The sequence below is a fragment of the Melospiza melodia genome, chromosome 1 (genome assembly GCF_035770615.1).
Source record: "Melospiza melodia melodia isolate bMelMel2 chromosome 1, bMelMel2.pri, whole genome shotgun sequence".
Classification (NCBI taxonomy): domain Eukaryota; kingdom Metazoa; phylum Chordata; class Aves; order Passeriformes; family Passerellidae; genus Melospiza; species Melospiza melodia.
The window spans coordinates 31,037,373-31,056,321 of NC_086194.1; the positions used below are offsets into that span (position 1 = coordinate 31,037,373).

An 18,949-nucleotide genomic window follows, 5' to 3' on the forward strand; every position below is an offset into this window, starting at 1 on the left:
ACCTGTCTTACTTCTGTAATAAGAGAGTAATTTGTTTTAGGAATTATTTGGTCGTAATTGATAATATAAAAATAATGCATTACAGGAAAACACTCTTCCCAGTCAGAAAATCAAGAATTTACACAGTGTATGCCTCCACATGCATCAGAATATAAAACCCAGACATGATTATTCCTCACCTTTATAAAGGAATGTAGACAAGCAGTAGTCAAAAAGTGCAGTCCTCCCAACAGCATGATTCTTAACTTTTTCAAGCAACTAAGGATTTTACTTCTGTAGCATAGAATACTTCTTAAAATTTAGTTTGTATCACTCTGTAAGCATATTGCATCTTGTCTTTTTTCAGACTTTAAAGTCTGTTTTCATAGCATGATCCTTTACCTGGTATAAACAGGTCCCATGTGAAGCCCCAAGACATTCAAGAGCAATCTTATAGGCAATAGCAAATTTGTAATTTTTTTCTGCTGCAATTTCCCTCAAAAAATTGCATATTAAACCTGATTCAAGAAAATATGGTCTGTAAGGATCATATATGATTTGGGTTAGTTAAAAGTAGCTTTTTCTTACCAGTCCTTGCTTCCTGTGAGTTGTGAAGCACTGCCAACTTCAGAAGCCTGCAGCAATTGCAGGTGTTTACTGCACTGCAGTACAAGTTAACAAAGTTCAGCAAAAATTTGCTAGTGTTCTGCAGGATCCTAAAATTGCCATGGCTCTCACGTTCTGTTTAATTGCTTTTGTTCATATCCTCATATTTTTACAAACCCAAAAGAACTGGTTCAATGGAACCCTTTGAATAGCTATTAGTGACTGTCCCCAAAGATTTTCTGCAGGTAGCTCAGTGTCCTGGTCAGCAAGATATTGCAAGCACTGTAAATGGATTTGTTGTATACACTCATCTAACTAGATGGCAGCACTCTAACAGGCTAATTCTTTTTTTTAAGCTTAGATAACTTCTTTGATGTTCAAGAAGACTTTCAGCAAGGCCCTTAAGGCCACCTATCACATGAGTGGTTTCACTGGGGAATCACATACTTCAAGATTGAGTTAAACATGCAGCTCTGTGCTTTATAAAATAAAGCCTGGTTACCTTCTTGATTAAGGACTCTGTATTACAAAGAAAAGGCAAAAGAGGAAAAATAAGTAAAATGCAGTGTGCTACTATGTGCTGCTTTCTTCACTAACAAACACCTGTTGCTGAACAGTAAATTGTGTGGCTCTGAAATTTTAGAATTGCAAGAGGAAACTTTAAATCTTCCAGGAAACTCTTACACTGCATGCATCTCAAACTAACACATACCACTTTTTCATTTTACAACTTTTTTGACCATATTTGATTGAAGCATGATTTAATATGCAATTTTTTGGGGGAAATTGCAGCAGAAAAAAAGGTGTAAAATGAAAAAGTGGTATGTGTTAGTTTGAGATGCATGCAGTGTAAGAGTTTCCTGGAAGATTTAAAGTTTCCTCTTGCAATTCTAAAATTTCAAAACCTGAAGCACAGCTTATTAGGTCTTGCATAATCAAGTGAGGAGGGAGAGAGGAAAAAAATCACTTCATGTTGAACTGCATTCAGCTAATATTGACCCCAACTGTGTGCTTTGAAATGAGGCTGAAATTTGAAATGAGCTGTCAAAATGTAAACCCTGATGATAAAATTAAGGAGTCTCAGTGTGAAGCTGGTGCATAGATCTGGTGTTTATGTAGATCCTTTTATGTAGCTAGAGACAGAATTATATTTGGTGGTGGAATCCTTTGTTTCACTAAATTATCTAGCATGTGCTGACATCAAACCAGTGCTTAAAACTGCTCACTTTCCAAAATAAGAAAGGCTACAGTGATGCACTTAATTGGTGCTTTGTTTGTATAGAAAATCATTCAGCTGAATAGACACCTTGTGCCACTAAAGGAGTGGTTATTGCATTATCCAAGATATAAAAAGCCACAATCAAGGTGTTTTCTGGAATATACCACACCAAGAGTGCATAGTGAAAGGATCATGGGCAACTGCACTGTCACTTCGGCTGAATTCTGAATGCCCCCTCATGGACACTACCATTTCCTGATATAATTTCTCAGCATAATTTCCCACAGCTTTTGTCAGGGGTGGGAGATCACTGGTCAGGTTTTGCCCCATGCATTACCTCATATACCAAGTCTAAAGTGCAGGTTAGGAACTGCACCCTGCAGCAGCCACTTAGGAAATCCTCTGCAGTTATTGGGGAACTTTATTCTCTCTAACTAAAACAGTAGTCCCACAGGAGGGCTGCAGTCCCACTCTTTGTCTGATAAGGAGTTTTAGGACCAAAACTAAACTTCAGTCAGAGGTAGCTCAGTTTTTTTTACGTTGCACTGTATGTATCCTTGGGCACAGGTTTGTTTAGGGGGCTCTCCCTATTTTCAAGATCTAACAAGAAACCCTTATGAAAATTAACAACTTGTATCTCTATGACCCTTGTTATCTATAGCAGAGAGCTTTATGTGGTTCCTAAATCCTTTAGTGTGGATTAAGTCCTCTCACACAGCTCAGGTCTTTGGCAATGGAGGGATGACTGGCTGAGTGTTCAGAACTAACCTGGCACAGGATGATGAAAGTCATGCAGACTAAGGCTAACACCATGTTTGCTGCAGTTCATAGATTAATTTAGGTTGACTAATCTAAGCTTAATATATTGTCTTTGTATATACCTGCACATGTTACTCATGCTGACCCCAAATTATTTTTAAAATACAACTTGGCAAAATCATAACATGGTTTGAATGGGGTACACAAGCTGTGTATCTGCTACAAAATAAAATGTGTCTGAGACTTCTCTACCTCTGCAGCCAACTGGCATGGAAAGCCCATGTTCATGCTACCAGGAATGCTTCCTGGCTCATGCCAGTGACCAAACCATGTCTGGGAGTTGTTTGGAAGAGTGCTAGCTGCTGCTCAGCCAAAACAGTATGAAGGACCACTTTAGCAATTTAATAGTACAGATGATTGTGTTACTCTGCCTGGGAATGTTTCCTGGCACTGCTTAGTTTACTGCTGCAGACACAGCCAGGAGGACTTGCTTTTCCAGACTGCATTTTGTCTTTCTAGCCATAGATACTTGTGCTCTAGAATTATTCAAACAACAGTTTGGAGGACTTTAGCTAAACCAAAAAATTAGTTTTAGCTTTCAGATTATTTTTTAAATCATATCCTACTTCCAAACAGATAGATTAATTCCTCCATTGGATTCCTCAAGGCAAGGGAAAAATACATTAGACCATTGCCAGTCACAGAGAGCCACATTTGAGGGACCAGCCCCTGACTGAGCTCAGGGCAGGAGAGTGGAGTAATTCACACACATCCACATCCTCACACACATCCATAGTGAACGTTTTTATAGACCTGGTATGTATGTATTGGAAAAAAAATTGATACACAATATTTTTGCATTAGTTTCTAAGTTTCTATGTTTGCTGAAATGCCTGTTTGGTGTTTGTTAAAGGCTGAGTTATCAAATGCAGATAGGGGCAGCTAAAAGATGCAAAGATGGGTATAAAAACCTCCATTATGGTTTTTTTTTACAATTTTCCCTTGGTAAACAGCAATGCCTAGCAGCCCTACCTTTGGGACAATAAAAGGACTGAATAATGTTTAGGTAGGGGTGTCTCCACTTTTTTTAGGGAGAGGAAGTATTCAAATAACTCCTTTGGGGCTGTAATTTATACACACGTGACTGACATTAGGCTACAGTGATCAGCCCACTTTCAGAAAAGAAAAGAAAACATAGCCATGGTCCTGCTTTGTGGCCCCATCTTTACTTCCAGTAGGGACTGTAGTCCAGCAACACTTTTCAGCCTAGAATTTGTTCTAAATTTCAGTAGTTTTCTGGATTAGAGAGGCACCTTACACCTCCTGCTGTCCACATCTCATCAACTGAAGGGGAGAAAGGAAAGAATTTAAAGTTGAGTCTGCCAGATCACATAAACAGAAACATTTGAAAAACTCCACTCTTTGAACCTCAATTTGCCACTAAAGCTAAAATAATGCAGGAAAAGTTAGTCTTTTTTAAAGAGCAACAATATTTAGAGTGTTTAACATGTTCTAAATCAATCTAAATCTTCAGAGTGTTAGGCACTAGATGACCAAAACATGTGAAGAGAATAAATGCATCTCTATGTGGGTGCATGTGTGTCAGAGGAATGCCTGAAATTCCCACATGGTGGATGTGGGAAGCAATGTGAGTATTCTGACTGGCACAGAACATGTTATCTGTGAGTAGTTTTGAAAGCAAGAGGAAAATTAACAACTATGAGAAATCTCAGGAAGGCAGGAAAAGATCTGGAGACCTTGTTTGCAAACTTGATAGCCTAAGGGAATTTCATACAAAAAGCTGCAGTACAGTACATTACACTAAGAGACCTGAGTGAAAAATATCCTTAATCTTTGTAACAATTCATGTTAGTTTAGCAGAGAGAAACAGCCAGCATCACCTTTGTCCTTTTGAATCTCTGTCTGTGCATGAGTTTACTCTGCTGATAGTTCAACTAAAATCTTCAGGTTAATAGAGGCTGTCTGTGTGAAAATTTAATGGTCTCTTTTAAAAAGAAGACCAGACTTTGACCTTAATTTCTGTGAAAGGCGAAAACATCTTCCTGTTGTGAGGACAATGGATTTCTAGTTCTAGACTGATTTTTCAAAGCACTCAGGTGTAAGTATTTCGCTCTCCTGAGATATATAAATGTTTCTGTTGATGAGGGAACCATATATGTCAGAGGACAAAGCCAACACACAAATTGCCATACACATTAGAAAAGGATAACCTGCCTTCTACTAAGGATGTAGTAGATGGGAGGATGTATTGTTCAAATTCTTTGTAATGAAACAAATACTGTTCATCTGTTTTCCCATGCTACTTCTCCTTTTTTGTTGGCTTTATGTCAATTTCCTGCTACATTTTATAATTTTGATACTACCATGAAAATTAATAAAATTAAGAGACACTTCCAAATAAAAAAGAAAGACGTGGCTAGAAGTGTAGGCATAAAGTTATACAAGTGCATATGTTCTGTTTTCTGATAATTCATGCTAGTTGACAGCCAAAAGTGATCACTTTGCATAACTGAAGTTACATGAGAGATTCTGGCAACAGACTTAAAAGCTTGTATAGATTTGCTAAATCCTGACATCATTGTGTGAGAACTATTCTTAGAACATAGTACAGGTGATTTTTAATGCACTTTTTTCCTCTGTGCAGAGCCTCAGATAGTTGAGGTTGATATGCAGAGATACTGCAAAGAGGGGGTGAAAGGAACAAAAAATGAGGAGCAGGGAATGCAGAAATAGCACAAACACGTTCACTGTTTACCCTCTCCTCCTGCCACCTACAGTGTACAGGTCCTTGCTGGTGCTAGAGCTGGAGCAGCCATGGAGAAAGAGCACTCTGGGCTCTGCCAGCCCAGCTGGTGGCTGCCCTCCAAGGACCTCACTGTGGGCATCTGCCTGGAGTGGGGTTTCCTTCTCAGAGCTGCTTGACTGCTGCACCAAACTGGCTTCTGCATAACCTGTTTGCACCCTAGAGAATTTGACTGGTGATACTGGGTAGAAGGTATGCTGTTGGCAAAACATTTTGGGAGACCACTTCCAGACCAGATATTGCAGAGCACCCATTGTAAAAATAATTGGCTGTGTGGTTTGTTATAGCTAAAGGGATATGGCATTCCATTTAACAACACTTAAAAAAAAAAACCAGACAATTAACTGTCTTAAACATGTCTGAGAGTTTTTGTATACCTTGTAGAAAATATGTGACCAGAGAGTAAGTATTTTGCTCAAGGTTCTTTGGCATGACCTTCATAAAATTCCTCTTTACTTTTCTTATACATTTTTTTATCTGTCTTAAAAGCCAGACTCCCTTCCCAGATTTGCTGTGGAGAATTGGGTATATACATTTTAAAGCAGCTTGTTAGAAACATGCACCTTAATGAGAATGGATGAAGGAATAAATGTTACCAGTCACCTCACTTGTGAAGAAAAATATTTAATCTGACCCAGAAGAACCATTACAGAGTTTACTGACTCCATGAAGTAACATAATGTGCTGAATTTGATTGTGCAACTGTGTGTTAAAAGGATGTGAGTGCACTGCTACAAATTCTCATGTGAGACTGGGAGAGGCTTGAAGAAATTAGAGATGAAAAAGGGTTTATTAAGTCATTTAGTTCTTGGATCATTCCCTAAAATGATTCTTTCCACTGCTCTGTCTAGTCAAGTTTTAAATACTGAGAGAAATAGGGCTTCCACCATTTCCCTGAGGGGGAGCTTGTTCCACAGTCATCTAGCTCTAACTCAAAGGATATTTCTCCTGATTAGTCAGAAAAAAATCCCACTGCTTAACTCAATATAAATTGTGTATGGATCTTCTGACCCCCCATCCCCCAGGCATCTCCTCTTTTCTGTAGTGCACATTCTCTTTAATATTCATAATATTGCTTTCCTCTCCTAGTGCAGAGATTGGTGGTTTCCAATGTGTATGACAAGGTGTTGGATACAATAAGAATTTAACCTCCAAGAAAACTAGAACTAAATGAATTTCTACAACAGGCAAATCAATCTAGTTGAAAATAGGGTAGTCTATTTAGATAAGTGCTCTACCTGTGTATCTGTATCTTAGACCCAGTCTAAGCTCTGAGAGAGTTGGCCTTCAGTGTTGATAAGGACCAGGTCTGCAAAAAAATCAAGATGTATTCTCTTTACTTTATCCAATATCAACAGGAAAGATGATCTTGGGTCCAGAACTTTGTTGACAGTGATGTTTATTATGCCCAATCCTGAAAAAAATCAGATTCATGTTGCTGTATCTTCAAAGGCTGGGCAGCACTAGCACAAGAAGATAAATAAATATTTTTATGATATGCTGTAACTCCAAATAAACACAAGGAATACATATGCCAAATAAGAAAGTATTAGTTTTATCTTTTCTTTCCTATTTTTCTTCCTTCCTAAACTGATTTGTAGAAAGATGTCTCAGATTTTTACATCTTGTTTCGGGGCAAGTATAGGCTGGAGACCCAGTCAAAAAGACAAACTTCACTTACAAAAATGTAAGAAAGCAAGTGAGTCATCATGTGTAGCAGCAAAAATATTAATCACATGTGATCACAAATGTGTATATATTGATATTGATCACACATTAAAAATTTAGAAACAGACACAAATATGTTACTAAAGCATTTAAAGTTAATTTTCTTTTTCTCCCTGTTTCTCCTCACTGTGATCATGTTCCTCCTAGCAGCATAAATCACAAGTACTAGTAATGGTGCAAAACACATTAATCCTCATTCCAAACACATCTGCAGCTTACAGGTGCAAATAATATTTTGCTCTCTAAATCAGGTTTTTTTTTTCTAACCAGATTTCTTACTTAAAAAATATTTTATCTTTTTGTTTGTATCTCTCAAAGTATTATGTAGAAAAGAGTCAGAATATTTTATTTTTCTTTTATGTGAAACCCTGTATTAAGATAACTCTCCTAAGGCTAAAGTGAAGCATTTTGTGATAAAGCAAACACGCATTTGTTTTTCATATAGCATTACTTTAATAAACAAATCAGTGTCACATTCCTGCATGACGCAATTTCAAACCATTATTAATCATACTAAATGTTATTTCGAACCTTTACTTTTTTTTTTCTCCCTAAATATTGTCAGTGGAATATTGTAGGCCTCTGCTGTTTTCTTTCAGCGAATTCGAGGTCGAAAAGCCAGTCTGGAGGAAATACAGCTGGTTCACTCTGAACATCATTCACTGCTGTATGGCACCAGCCCACTGAACAGACAGAAGCTGGACCCCAGGAAACTCCTAGGTCTGTACAGGCCTCTCTATTCTACTGAGAACAGCACATTCCAGCACTGTCATTAGTCATAGCTGGTGTCAGTTTAAAACACTTGGCAAGCAGTGTGACAAAAATTCACTTTTTCCAAATGCATTGCTATGTGCAAGGAGAATGTTACAATGGAAGCCAAATATAGATTAGCAAAATACACCGGCTGGAAGGCAGTGATACGAGTTTCTCCTCATTTGCTTCAAAAATCATCAGTGCTAACATTTTACTGTAACTTGTTCTCCATTGGAGGTCAGTGGCAAATTTGAACACAGCTGGTTTTCTACCTCCTTGTATTTTTTGATTTGAAATTAGGAATTTAAGATACACTTGCTTGTCAGAATTGTTTGTTTGCTGTTCTCATTTGCTTCATTTCAACTATTTCAGCCACCCTGTCTGCAGATACTATGCCTAAGCTTTGCTAATAAGTGAATTTTATTTTAATGCCTTCTCATTATGCAGGATATGCTATCTTTCTGGACAACACGGGGGAAAATACATTAAGATATTAAATGCACCTATGTTTGTACAGAAAAGCAGAAAACTGACAGGTTTTTCCATGTAAAATAGCTTCATGCGCAGCTGATGCTCAGCTTATGTCTTTTACAACACACAAGTAGGGTTAAAATGAGCTCTTCATGGATGATGTAACATGAAGTAAGTCTACTTGTCAGAAACATACAAAAACCTAGTGCATGAAAATCCATGAGTGAAATCCTGCTCTTTATGCCCCAGCACACTTGATGCAACACACTAATTCTCAGTTATTTTTATAACACTTCTTCTAAGATGTGAAGCTTTTCCTAAATGTAATCAAATCTAACCCAAACAAAAATAACATTAACCATCAAAAGAAGTTGCTGCCACAATTCTAGTAATACAAAGCAGTTATTTTGCTTTGGAAACTTATGCTGTTTCTTCTGTAAGGCAGACTGTTGCATCAGGAAGTCCTAAGATCATAATGTTATATAGGTTTATACATTTTCTTAGCCAAGGCAACATCAAAACTGAAAAATATTTACAGTATAATAGATTCTCAGGAGCTTGAATTTCTAAGTAGGAAATCCTCTTTAAAAAAAAAGCGCTTCCAAGAAAAAGTTCTAAATTCCTGCAATTCCAATTAAATTAAATTTCTGATTAAATTAGAAACATTTTTATTTGATTTCATCAACATTGTTAAATTGTTCCTTTTTGATACAGTCAAGCATTCCATTTCAATAATTTTGTTGGCTTTAATTACTTTTAATTTCTCTTTTACATTATTTAATATTGTATACATTGATACAAAATATTATTCCAGTTTTGGATCTCAGTGGTTGAGCAGCCTCTGGGATGCAGTGTGCAGTTGCAGGTACAAGGTTAAGAAATAGACCTGACTGAATGTCTCCTGATCTACTCAGAATGTAGAAATCTTTGTTTATCCAATCTCAGAAAATAATTTCTTGGCCCACAGTTTCTTACTGGACATGTTTTGCCTTTTTTATTGGACCCTTAGTCCAAGACATTTACTGTCTAAGTTTATATCAAGATCACACTCTTAGAACATATTCTGACTGTATCCTTGGCTCACTGCCCTTTTCTCTCTCTGTTTCTAGGATATTTTCTTGTTGCATCTCACATGGCCTTTTACCAAGACAAAAGTCAATAAAACACCCTTCCCACATGCTTTTGCATGTGCCTGTTTTCTGGCTGGAAGCTCGAATCATTTGGGCTTCCAGACTCTTGGACAAAGGAACCTAATTGTCTCTTTCTTACATTTTTTTTTCCAAAATGCAGTCCTGATTTTGGTGTCCCCATTTCAGTTGAAGTTGAACCTAACCAATTCTGACATTAAAATTAACATCTTTGTATATTACAGAAATTCAATATACATGTAGGGAAAATATCTAAAGAAAATGTTTCTTATAAAGATATCATAAATAACAACATTGTCTCAGAAAAGATTTCTATTTCAATGAAAGTGTATAATTTTTTCTACAGAAATAGCTCCATCAAATGATGGCTTTGCATCCTAATGAAAAGTAGGACCTAACCTCCCTTTCTTCACTCCTCTACCCATACAAAAAGACAGAAGCACCATTTGCTCACTACTTATGCTCCAGAAAAGGCTTGTGTTTCCTGTTCCTCATTGGAGGAGTGCATCTGCCTTCTCTGAAGCTCTTTTTTCTTTTTCTTTTGAAAGTGAGCTTTTACTCATCATTTTTCCTCAGTTTATCAGACTCTAAGGCCTCAGTCATCAATCTCCCAGTCAACTTCCTTGACTTCTGTAGGGACCTGACCTCAGTCAGTGACGGGCTCCTCAGCACCTAATTTGACAAACTAGCTTCTATGCCTTTGTGCATTGATATTGTACAATACAAATCTTGGAACATTTCTAGTTCTATCAGTACACAATTGTACTGAATTTAAAGTGCTGGTGACTACAAACTTTGCCATAGCACAAAGTCAAAAAATTTTGACGATTTAGACTTGTCTTCTATCTCACTAAAATATCTCAATATCTTCTGGAACCTTAACTTCAAATATCACGGGAAATTCTCACTCCAATTTGTTTTAGAGTAGCTTTTTGCTATTGATTTTCATTTCTGGCAGGCTGTTGTGAGCTTTCCTTTTTTTGTGAGGCTAGCTAAGCAATGGTTTCACTTTCTCTTAGTCCAGCATTTCTCCACTGTTCTTTTAATTAAATCTCAATGTTTTTCTTGTTCTTCAGAGTTTGGCAACTACTTTTTTTAAGCCATCATGCAATAAGAAGTGAGCATTCCATCAAGCTTCTTGATACACTGAAAATGCTCCCATGCTTGTTTTCCCCAGTTTTAGTACTATCTTCTGATTGATTTCAGTGTCCTTCCTCACCATCTGCTTCTCTGTTTTTACTCAATGTTTATTGTTTTTAATAGTGTTCACCATGCACAATGTACCTGGCTGCAGGGAGATAAATGAGAATTCATCTGCTGTCTCATGTCCCAACTCTGCCATGGAATTTAAGAAAAAATCTCTAGTCATTCAGTAATCTAAAAATTCCTTCTTTTATCTCAAATTACATCTTATGTTTCCATTAATGTCTTCTGTCGCTTTAACAGCACTAATTTTTTTAGTTATCTGCTTGTGACTTTTTCATCTTCCCCACAGTAAAAAGTGAAAAATTGGTCCCTGGATCTGCCTAGCAAGATCTGGAAACTCCAACTTGCACCTCTGACAATCTCCTGCAGCCAACATTTCCTTGCATGTCTGGGGCCATTAGGACTCACAGTATGAGAATACTCTGCATAGCTGCTGCACCTGCATTTCCCCTGGTAGCTCCACAGGAGGTTTTGTTTGGCTTCTCTCGCACACTGTGCAAACTGATCAAAGGCCTCTCATCGGATAAAAATGCATCTTGGATTTTACTCAAAGTGTAAAGCACTTTCCTCATCCCAGACCTTGCAGTCTGGTCTCTCATACTTCAAAGATGATGGCTTATAGTTGTCTTTATGCATTTCATTGGCACCTGCTAAACATGAGTAACTGCAGCATTCACCCCTTCCATATCAATGGGTGACTCCTCTAGGAAACTCCAGTGATTCACTATCTAATGTTTCCTCCAGATGGCAAAGTTACAAAGCCAGTTCTGTGATATGGCAGGGGAAAAGCTTATGTTCTCTTCCACAGCTGCCTTAGGATCAGATTACACACTGGGATAGGAACTGCATCAAGTCCTGAGATCCTTACCCAGTTTTCATACTGTCATTATCGAGACAAACCGTGAGTTTAGCAGTACCAAAAAAAAGAAAAAATTAATAAAATGTGAGTATAAACATTAAGGTAAACCCTATCGTATTAGCCAATGTATAGAGTAGATTAGCTAGAAATTAAATTCTAAAGTCTATTAAGTTTTTGTTCCCTTTAGTATAATGTATTTACTGAATAATACTGAAAAAATAGTATTCCAAGTTATGTTTTCAAAATATTCATCCAATCATTGATGTAATGTAAATGAAGAAAAAGCATTTTTACATAGATAGAAAGACTAAGGTTGCAATTTTCAAAGGAGAAACTCTATTGAAGCAAAGAAGCTAAGAAATTAGTTTTCAGTTTTATGTAAACTTAATGTAGTTCCCTCTGTTGTCAGTGAAAAGAAACAGCTACTTCTCAAGCATATTTCATCCCATCAGTCATGTAGGCTGGATGGAGGTGCCTGCCTCAGTCCTGTAGCTGGAAAAGAGACTGACATCAGTAGCTTAGTCAAGCTGCTTATCAGCTACAGATATCAGGATGATTAGTCACCCTAGTTCAGAGTGATTTTCTGTGGAATTTTGGTCATTCTATTCCTTTGAAATTACCACTTACCTGTGTTAAGATTTTTCACTGTTGCATAAGAGCACCTTAAAAGTCCCATGGCTGATTTGATTTCTAAGTATTAGGATTATTTTTTGGATTATTATCTGGCACTTTTATAGTGATAATAATACTATAATCTGAATTACTGTAAAGAATAAGGAAATACTGTTCCAGTACTTAAATATCTTTTTTGATAAACAATACTTACTGCTTCTTTTTTTCTTTAATATATAGGAAACGTGTCTCAAAAACTCTTTTCCTTGTTGCCTTGTGGGGGACTGGGGGTAAGTAGATTTTTTTTTTTTTCCACAAAAGGGACTGCACACAACATATGCGTTCTCTGGCTAATTCTTTAGCACTATCAGTTCAAAGTCTTCAGAAGCTGATAAAAAATGTAGAGATGAAATATGAGCCATTATCACACTCTGTCTTCAAAGACATGGGACACAGCACATTACAAGAGGCATATGGGAGAATTAGGAACAAATTTTGTGTAAATGTGCCAATTTCTAATTATCCCATTTTGGGTTTTCTATATGAACTCTTTTCTTGAGGAAAGTACCATGGACACAATTGTTATAGCACAATGAGCTTTGGAGAAGCTGTTTCATGCACTGTTGAAAAGCAAATATGGCTGCACACTTCTCTAAAAGATAAAAAAAGTTGTCAACACTAACATTTAGCATGAAAAGGGTATTGAAATAATAAATTATGTCAGCATTTTTATACCCTGTTTTGAAACAGATTCATCCTGAACAACAAGCTCATATTAGGACACAGTAGACAAAAATCTGCAGAAAGAAACATGTTGCAACACTAGGTGAAAGAGTAAAGCTAAATTAGTGAAAACCATGTAGAATTTCTACTGATACCAGTATCATGCTCCTAATAAATTGTAGCAAAGACAATTCCCAGGAGAAATAATTTTTCAGATAAGTGAGTTTTTCACACAAAAGTATTTAATGCTTTTGGTCCAGCTGGATCCATTATTTACTGATGTCATCAATATCAAAGTGAAATGGTAATATTCTAGATACCAGTGGGCTGGATGGTTGATGTATATTTTACTTCCCTTTAACTGCTTCCCAGTGAATTCTCTGAGTATTTTCTCTGAAAAGTCTGAGCAGACATAAAAGCGTTATCTCTGGAGGTCAACTTTCGCTGCTACCTTATACAGATTTATTTACCTTTTTTCTTCACGAAGGATAAATTCCATACCGTACTAGTATGTTTATATGACAGAAGAAATACTAATTTTGTAAGGTTTTAACACACTCAAGAAAAAAAATGCATTTTACCCTTCAGTATTTTCTAATTTTGGTGGATTTCTGAACTATGAATTAAAAATAAAATAATCAGGAAGTCGTAATCATTCCAGATCCTCTACCTTGGGCTTAGCTTGCTGAAAATCCTGCCTAAAATTTGGAAGTTGGTGACTAGCAACTTGCCAATCTGGAAACTTGGGCATCATTTCTATATGTGGTTCAGTTAACACTACACATTGACATATAGATGTGTTTGCACGTGCACCTCTGTAAACTACTGTGTGCACACATGCACACGCTGGTGTGTAAAAAAGGTAATTTTTCACACTGCTGGTGCAGAGAAAATTGAACAAAAAATTAATAAAGTTGAGAAAGGATGTTCAGGCTTCTAAATAAAATGGAGATTATGTAAAAGTTCTAGAAAAAATCTATTTGAGGACACTGGATAGTAAAATTACTATCTTTAAAAAGCAAAGGATAAGACTTTTCTATTAAACAGATTATTGTGACCAGAGATGACCAGAGATGTGCTTTGAAATCCTTCTACTAATAACAGTATGTTTCATTCTAAAGCTAACACAGGTCAGAATTGCTCAGTAAAACTTCACTGTTTCAAGCATTTAAATTAATCTACACTTTTTTTTTTTTCCCCAGTCTGTTTCATTTATTTCTTATTTAAATTCATGGAAATTGGATTAAAGCACATGTTGTAGAAATGGATCTTTTATTTATTTATTTTCTAGTTGGTCTGCCTTTCTATATATGATTACTGTCAGGCTTGCTGTGGGGCGCTTTTAAAGGAATAGGTTATGACCTTTTTCAAGGTAAATAATCAGATTAGGAGCTTTCTTTCAGCGATATTTAGCTGTCGATTGGTTGAACTCAGGGAAAGGGAGCTGCTTCAAACTATGTGGAAAACAATTCTTAAGCTTACTTTCAGAAATGATGGTGGAAATGAGGAAGAAATATTGCTACTTAGTAGCTTTCAACTTGAAAGGTATAAAGCAGTAATCAATGAAAAGCAGGAAGTTTAGTTCATGAAAAGATTTTAGGGAGGGTTGGAAGAATTTTATCTTTTTTATGTTTGTTGTATATTTTTTCCTCCTTTCTTGTATCATTAGTTGTTGCTGCAGAAAATAACACAGTGTTAAGAAAAAAAACTTCCATTCTTGCAGGAGACTTTATGATTGCCTTTTAGATGAGGGTTTTCAGAGCTCTTTGATCCTATTATTTTCTAACCATACGGGGACATTGCTGTTATTATGCAGCTCTGTCATTATATAGATTAATGGTTTGACTGCTCATGCAGGGGATGGGAAACCTAGGCTCAGTTCTGTCCACTCCCAGGCTGTATTTAATATCAGAGATATCATTTCTTAGAGAGTGTTGCTACCACACAAGAGATCAAATATTATTTCTGGTTGGGGGCCCCCACACCATGCACTAGCGATGCCAGTGTTGGAAAGAGCACTGGACAAGTAAGATTTTATCCATAAGTAGGATAAACCCATCTACCTAAGCTATGATCTTCCTATTACATACAATTATAAATACTTCCAAGTCCTACTTCTGAGGCCCTGTTCCACAAACAGATTATAAATTTGATGTGAAAGAATCACTCAACAGAATGAAAACTGTTCTTGGATCAAGGAATGGAAGCTAGGATTTCCTCTTCCTAAACACTGAAGACATGATCACTTGATGGACTTATATTGTTCACAAACAAAAGTCCTAGTAACTTCCATAACCCTGAATTCTACTCCATTACTGATTTTCTTATCTTGGTTCTAAAACTGCAGCCAACATCAGGGATCCTCTCCTTTGGACATTACTTACAGTTGCAGTAAAAGAAAGTTTGTTTCAAGAACTTTAAACAGCAAACAAGAGGCAGCCTGTGTCCATAACTAGTATTTTCTGATCCTTTACCATCACTCCACTAAATCTTTTGTTGCAATGAAAAAAAGTATGTAAAACTACAGTGTACTCGTTTTGTATACACTTTTCATCCCTATGAATTTTCTTTTAAGCTGTGCTAGGAATTGATTATGTCGATCATTGGTGTAGTATATGTTATACTTTCAGGAGAAATCAAATAAACTTTTTAGTGTGATAAGGAATGATATAAGTAGTAATTAGCTCTCTTACCTAAGAGCAGAACTCTGTTTCATCTGTACAGCTAAACTGAACATATCTCACAAAGAGACAAAAAAATTTATCTAAGCTAGCATCCTAAATTTGCCCATAACAGGTTTTCTTTCACCGATGGTTAATATTTTATCAGAGGACTATCCAGGGCCAGGAGTATAAAATCCACTGAAGTATGGAATCTCCCTCCTGCAATAATGCTTTTTATGGTTTTTTTTTCTTTCAAGCTTAACCTTGTTCCAGAACCAACTGTTGTTAAAGAATTCTAATACCGGAGGGATGAAATTCTTTGTGTTGGAGAGAGACTAGCAGCTCTATGGCCAGCAGTTTTAATAAAAAGAGATGGTTTCTTGCAGCTGGTCAGAGGTTTGGAATGTGAAAAGTTGTCCAGGAGAGGTGGGTAGATTGCAGGTGAAGTGGCCAAATGGGGAGAATAATCACAAATTACATTTTGGTTCTGTGCATTGTCAGACTGTTTTTCATCTGTAAAGAGCCACTAGAGCTATAACTGATCATTTGACCAATGTATCCATCTATTGCAATTCCTCTCCTGTTGTGCTGTGAAAATGACAATAAGAGAAGCAGAAATCTACTTTTAATGGGACTAAGTTTCATCTCCTTGTCTCAGTCTGTCACTAAAAATAGTGATTGTTTTCTTGCCTGTTTGACCTGCTGCTGTGTGAAGAAATCTTGAAGTCATTTCTCAGCCATATTTTTTTGTCTAGTTGATAGGCAAAAAACCCCACAAAAGCAAAGAAGAGCAGGCTTTTATGATAATGTCATCATCGGCTCCCAGCTTCAAACACTTCTGCGGCTTTTGAATTGTCATTTATAACTTGGAACTGAACCGACCCATAATTCCCTTGATGCATTTAGAGAAATTGATAACAGACTGCTTCTTTTATGGCTCAGAGGAGGCAACTCCCATCACATCACTATTGGCAGTCAATATTATTTTCTGACATGGTTGTAAAAGTATAAAGGGGTTTATGGCATTTGTTTAGATGAGGAATGGGCTCTCAAGCTGTGCTGGGGTTTATGGGTCCAGATTACTGAGAAGCAAAGGGAATATGATGTTTGCAAACAGGATATGATTTTATTTAAGTTTGGGTTTCATACGTTGTTCCCTGGGGATTGTCCTGCAGACAGAAGAGAATTTCACTTTTATCATATGAAATTGGGCAGCTTTCCAATCCCCCCTGCTCTCCCCCCATCCTCCCCACCAAAGACACTGCTCCAAACCTGTAACTCGTAGTCAGAACTTTAAATTGCAAGAGGAGGAGCTGGGGAAGAACGCTGCTCTGCAAAAAATCAGACTTCAACAAAATTAATGTTTTGTGAGCTGAACAGAGTGGCTCTTGGGCTAAATATCAAGCCATCTGAATGGCTAAGTATGGCTTGTACATAATATGGAATGTCCATTGCATTTCCTCTAATTTTGCTGTTACAGCAGCAAAGAGAAACAATATCTTCTGCTGAGATAAGCTGGTCTTGTTTTGAAAACCAAAGTGTAACTTGGATTTTTCATATCAGAAAACAATTTGACCTGTAATTACCAAGGGAAGAAGTTTGTAGTTATAAAATCTCTCAACATATTTATGAAACTTACAAAACATTCATATTTTCTGAATGTTAAATTCCTTCCTGCTATTCCTTGCTGTGGCAGCTGACAGTGCTACTTTTTGTCCTGACCACACAGGAAGAAAAGTAATAAGAAAGGCAAGATTTTACTGGTACACAATTTAGTAAGCCATCCAGGAAACAAATTGGTTTTTGCTGCTTCTCATTCTTCCCTTGATCTTCTCAATCTGTGCCCAGAAGAATTTTCAGCCTTCACATATTATGACTCTTCATTCCTCTTATTTCTATAAGAGCTAATGGCACCAAACTGGTTCCATTACCATGGTACAACTGTCTAAAATCAAGAAAATGTTGGCAGTGGCATTGCCTTCTTGTAGCAAGTTTAGGTTTCAGACTGCTTAGGTATCTGTCTTATACCTGCACACAAAACTGTCAGTAAAGAAATTAGACTGCCCACAGTTTAGGTGTTCAAATGAACACTCACCTTCACAGAGACATTAGAATTAACTTGTGCTTTTTCCCCTATATTCCAGGCTGTACCACAATTGGCATAGTCCTCTGAACAAAAAATGTGTTTGTTTCCTAGTTTTGGGAAAGCAATCTGAAGTTCCTATAAGCTCATCTACTCAATATTAAGTTTTGCATTGTGAAATCATTATTATCCCATGCTGCCAATATATTCACCAAATAGTTTAAATTATTTTCCTGACTCATTAACCTACTGAAATCTGCCAGTTACAACATTTTGGAGCACACTGCAGAAGGCTCCCAGGAATGAAGGACTTTTTTACCTCCTAAAACTGTCAGTTATAGCACCCCTAAAGAAATACCAAGATTTAATCAAAAAACCAGGCACATCATACTTTAATTGACATATTTTGCAGACTATTTAGGAATCACAGTTACACGGTGTTGACTGTGATATTTTCTGCAGAGGTAAACAAAATGTGTGCTAAAAAAGGCCACCCTGGCACCACCCCAAGGCAATTTAAGGCCACTGGGGATGGAGCTATGCCAGAGCTGTAAGTTTGTCTAAAGAAAAAATAGCAAATAGATAGAATTAATTTCATTAAAATTTAATTAAAATTTAACTAACTTGCAGTCCAGAACAACAGATCTCTGAAGATTCCCTTGTCCAGCTTTATGTACTGGCATTAGAAAGCCACATTCATCAGTACAGCAGGAGTCATTCTACCTAAGATCAGAAGAACTGACTGGAGGTCCTTGATTTCCTTTATTGACAGGGACTTGAAACAACTAAGTTTCAAATTTTATGCACATTGATTTTAGAAAAAAAACCAAACAAGTGTGATAAGGTGAATCTTGGTCACAGCAGGAAACAGCCAGCCTTCCTTTACTGAGGTACACAGACCATCCCTGGTTCTGGGAAGTGCCTCAGAGTCTCCTGGGCAGGAAGAGAATGCCACATCTATCATATCAACACCATGGCCACAAAAAAAATTTCTTCAAATTACAGGGCAGATACTTCATTTCATTCTTGCTCTTTCATGGCACTGAGGTGGCCCTGTGCCATCTACCACAGAGCTTGATGTTTCAGTGAGAGGTGAAACTGTTTAGCTGAGAGACAGAGTTCCTTGGTATTGCTGCAGGCACAATACAATGTTCTAGAATAGTCCCAGACTGCTTTTACTTGCTGCAGGCAAGGATAAAAAGCTCAGACGTGGTAATCTCACAACATGTCAAATACACAATTTGGTCTCTCAAACTATTTCTTTACCCTTTTCAACAAAGGATGGTTTCCCCTCGCTACTCAACCAGGTTAAATTT

At 37.0% G+C, this 18,949-nt stretch overlaps 1 protein-coding gene across 14 annotated transcripts in view; it reads left to right on the top strand.

Annotated features, from left to right (window-relative positions):
• HDAC9 (histone deacetylase 9) overlaps positions 1–18,949 on the top strand; it is a 454,863-nt gene that overhangs the window by 314,794 nt on the left and 121,120 nt on the right. For all 14 annotated transcript variants that reach the window (XM_063152662.1, XM_063152693.1, XM_063152671.1 and 11 more), the window contains 2 exons: positions 7,715–7,835; positions 12,405–12,454. In XM_063152662.1, coding sequence (XP_063008732.1) covers positions 7,715–7,835; positions 12,405–12,454 — 171 coding nt within the window. The remainder of the gene's footprint in view (positions 1–7,714; positions 7,836–12,404; positions 12,455–18,949) is intronic.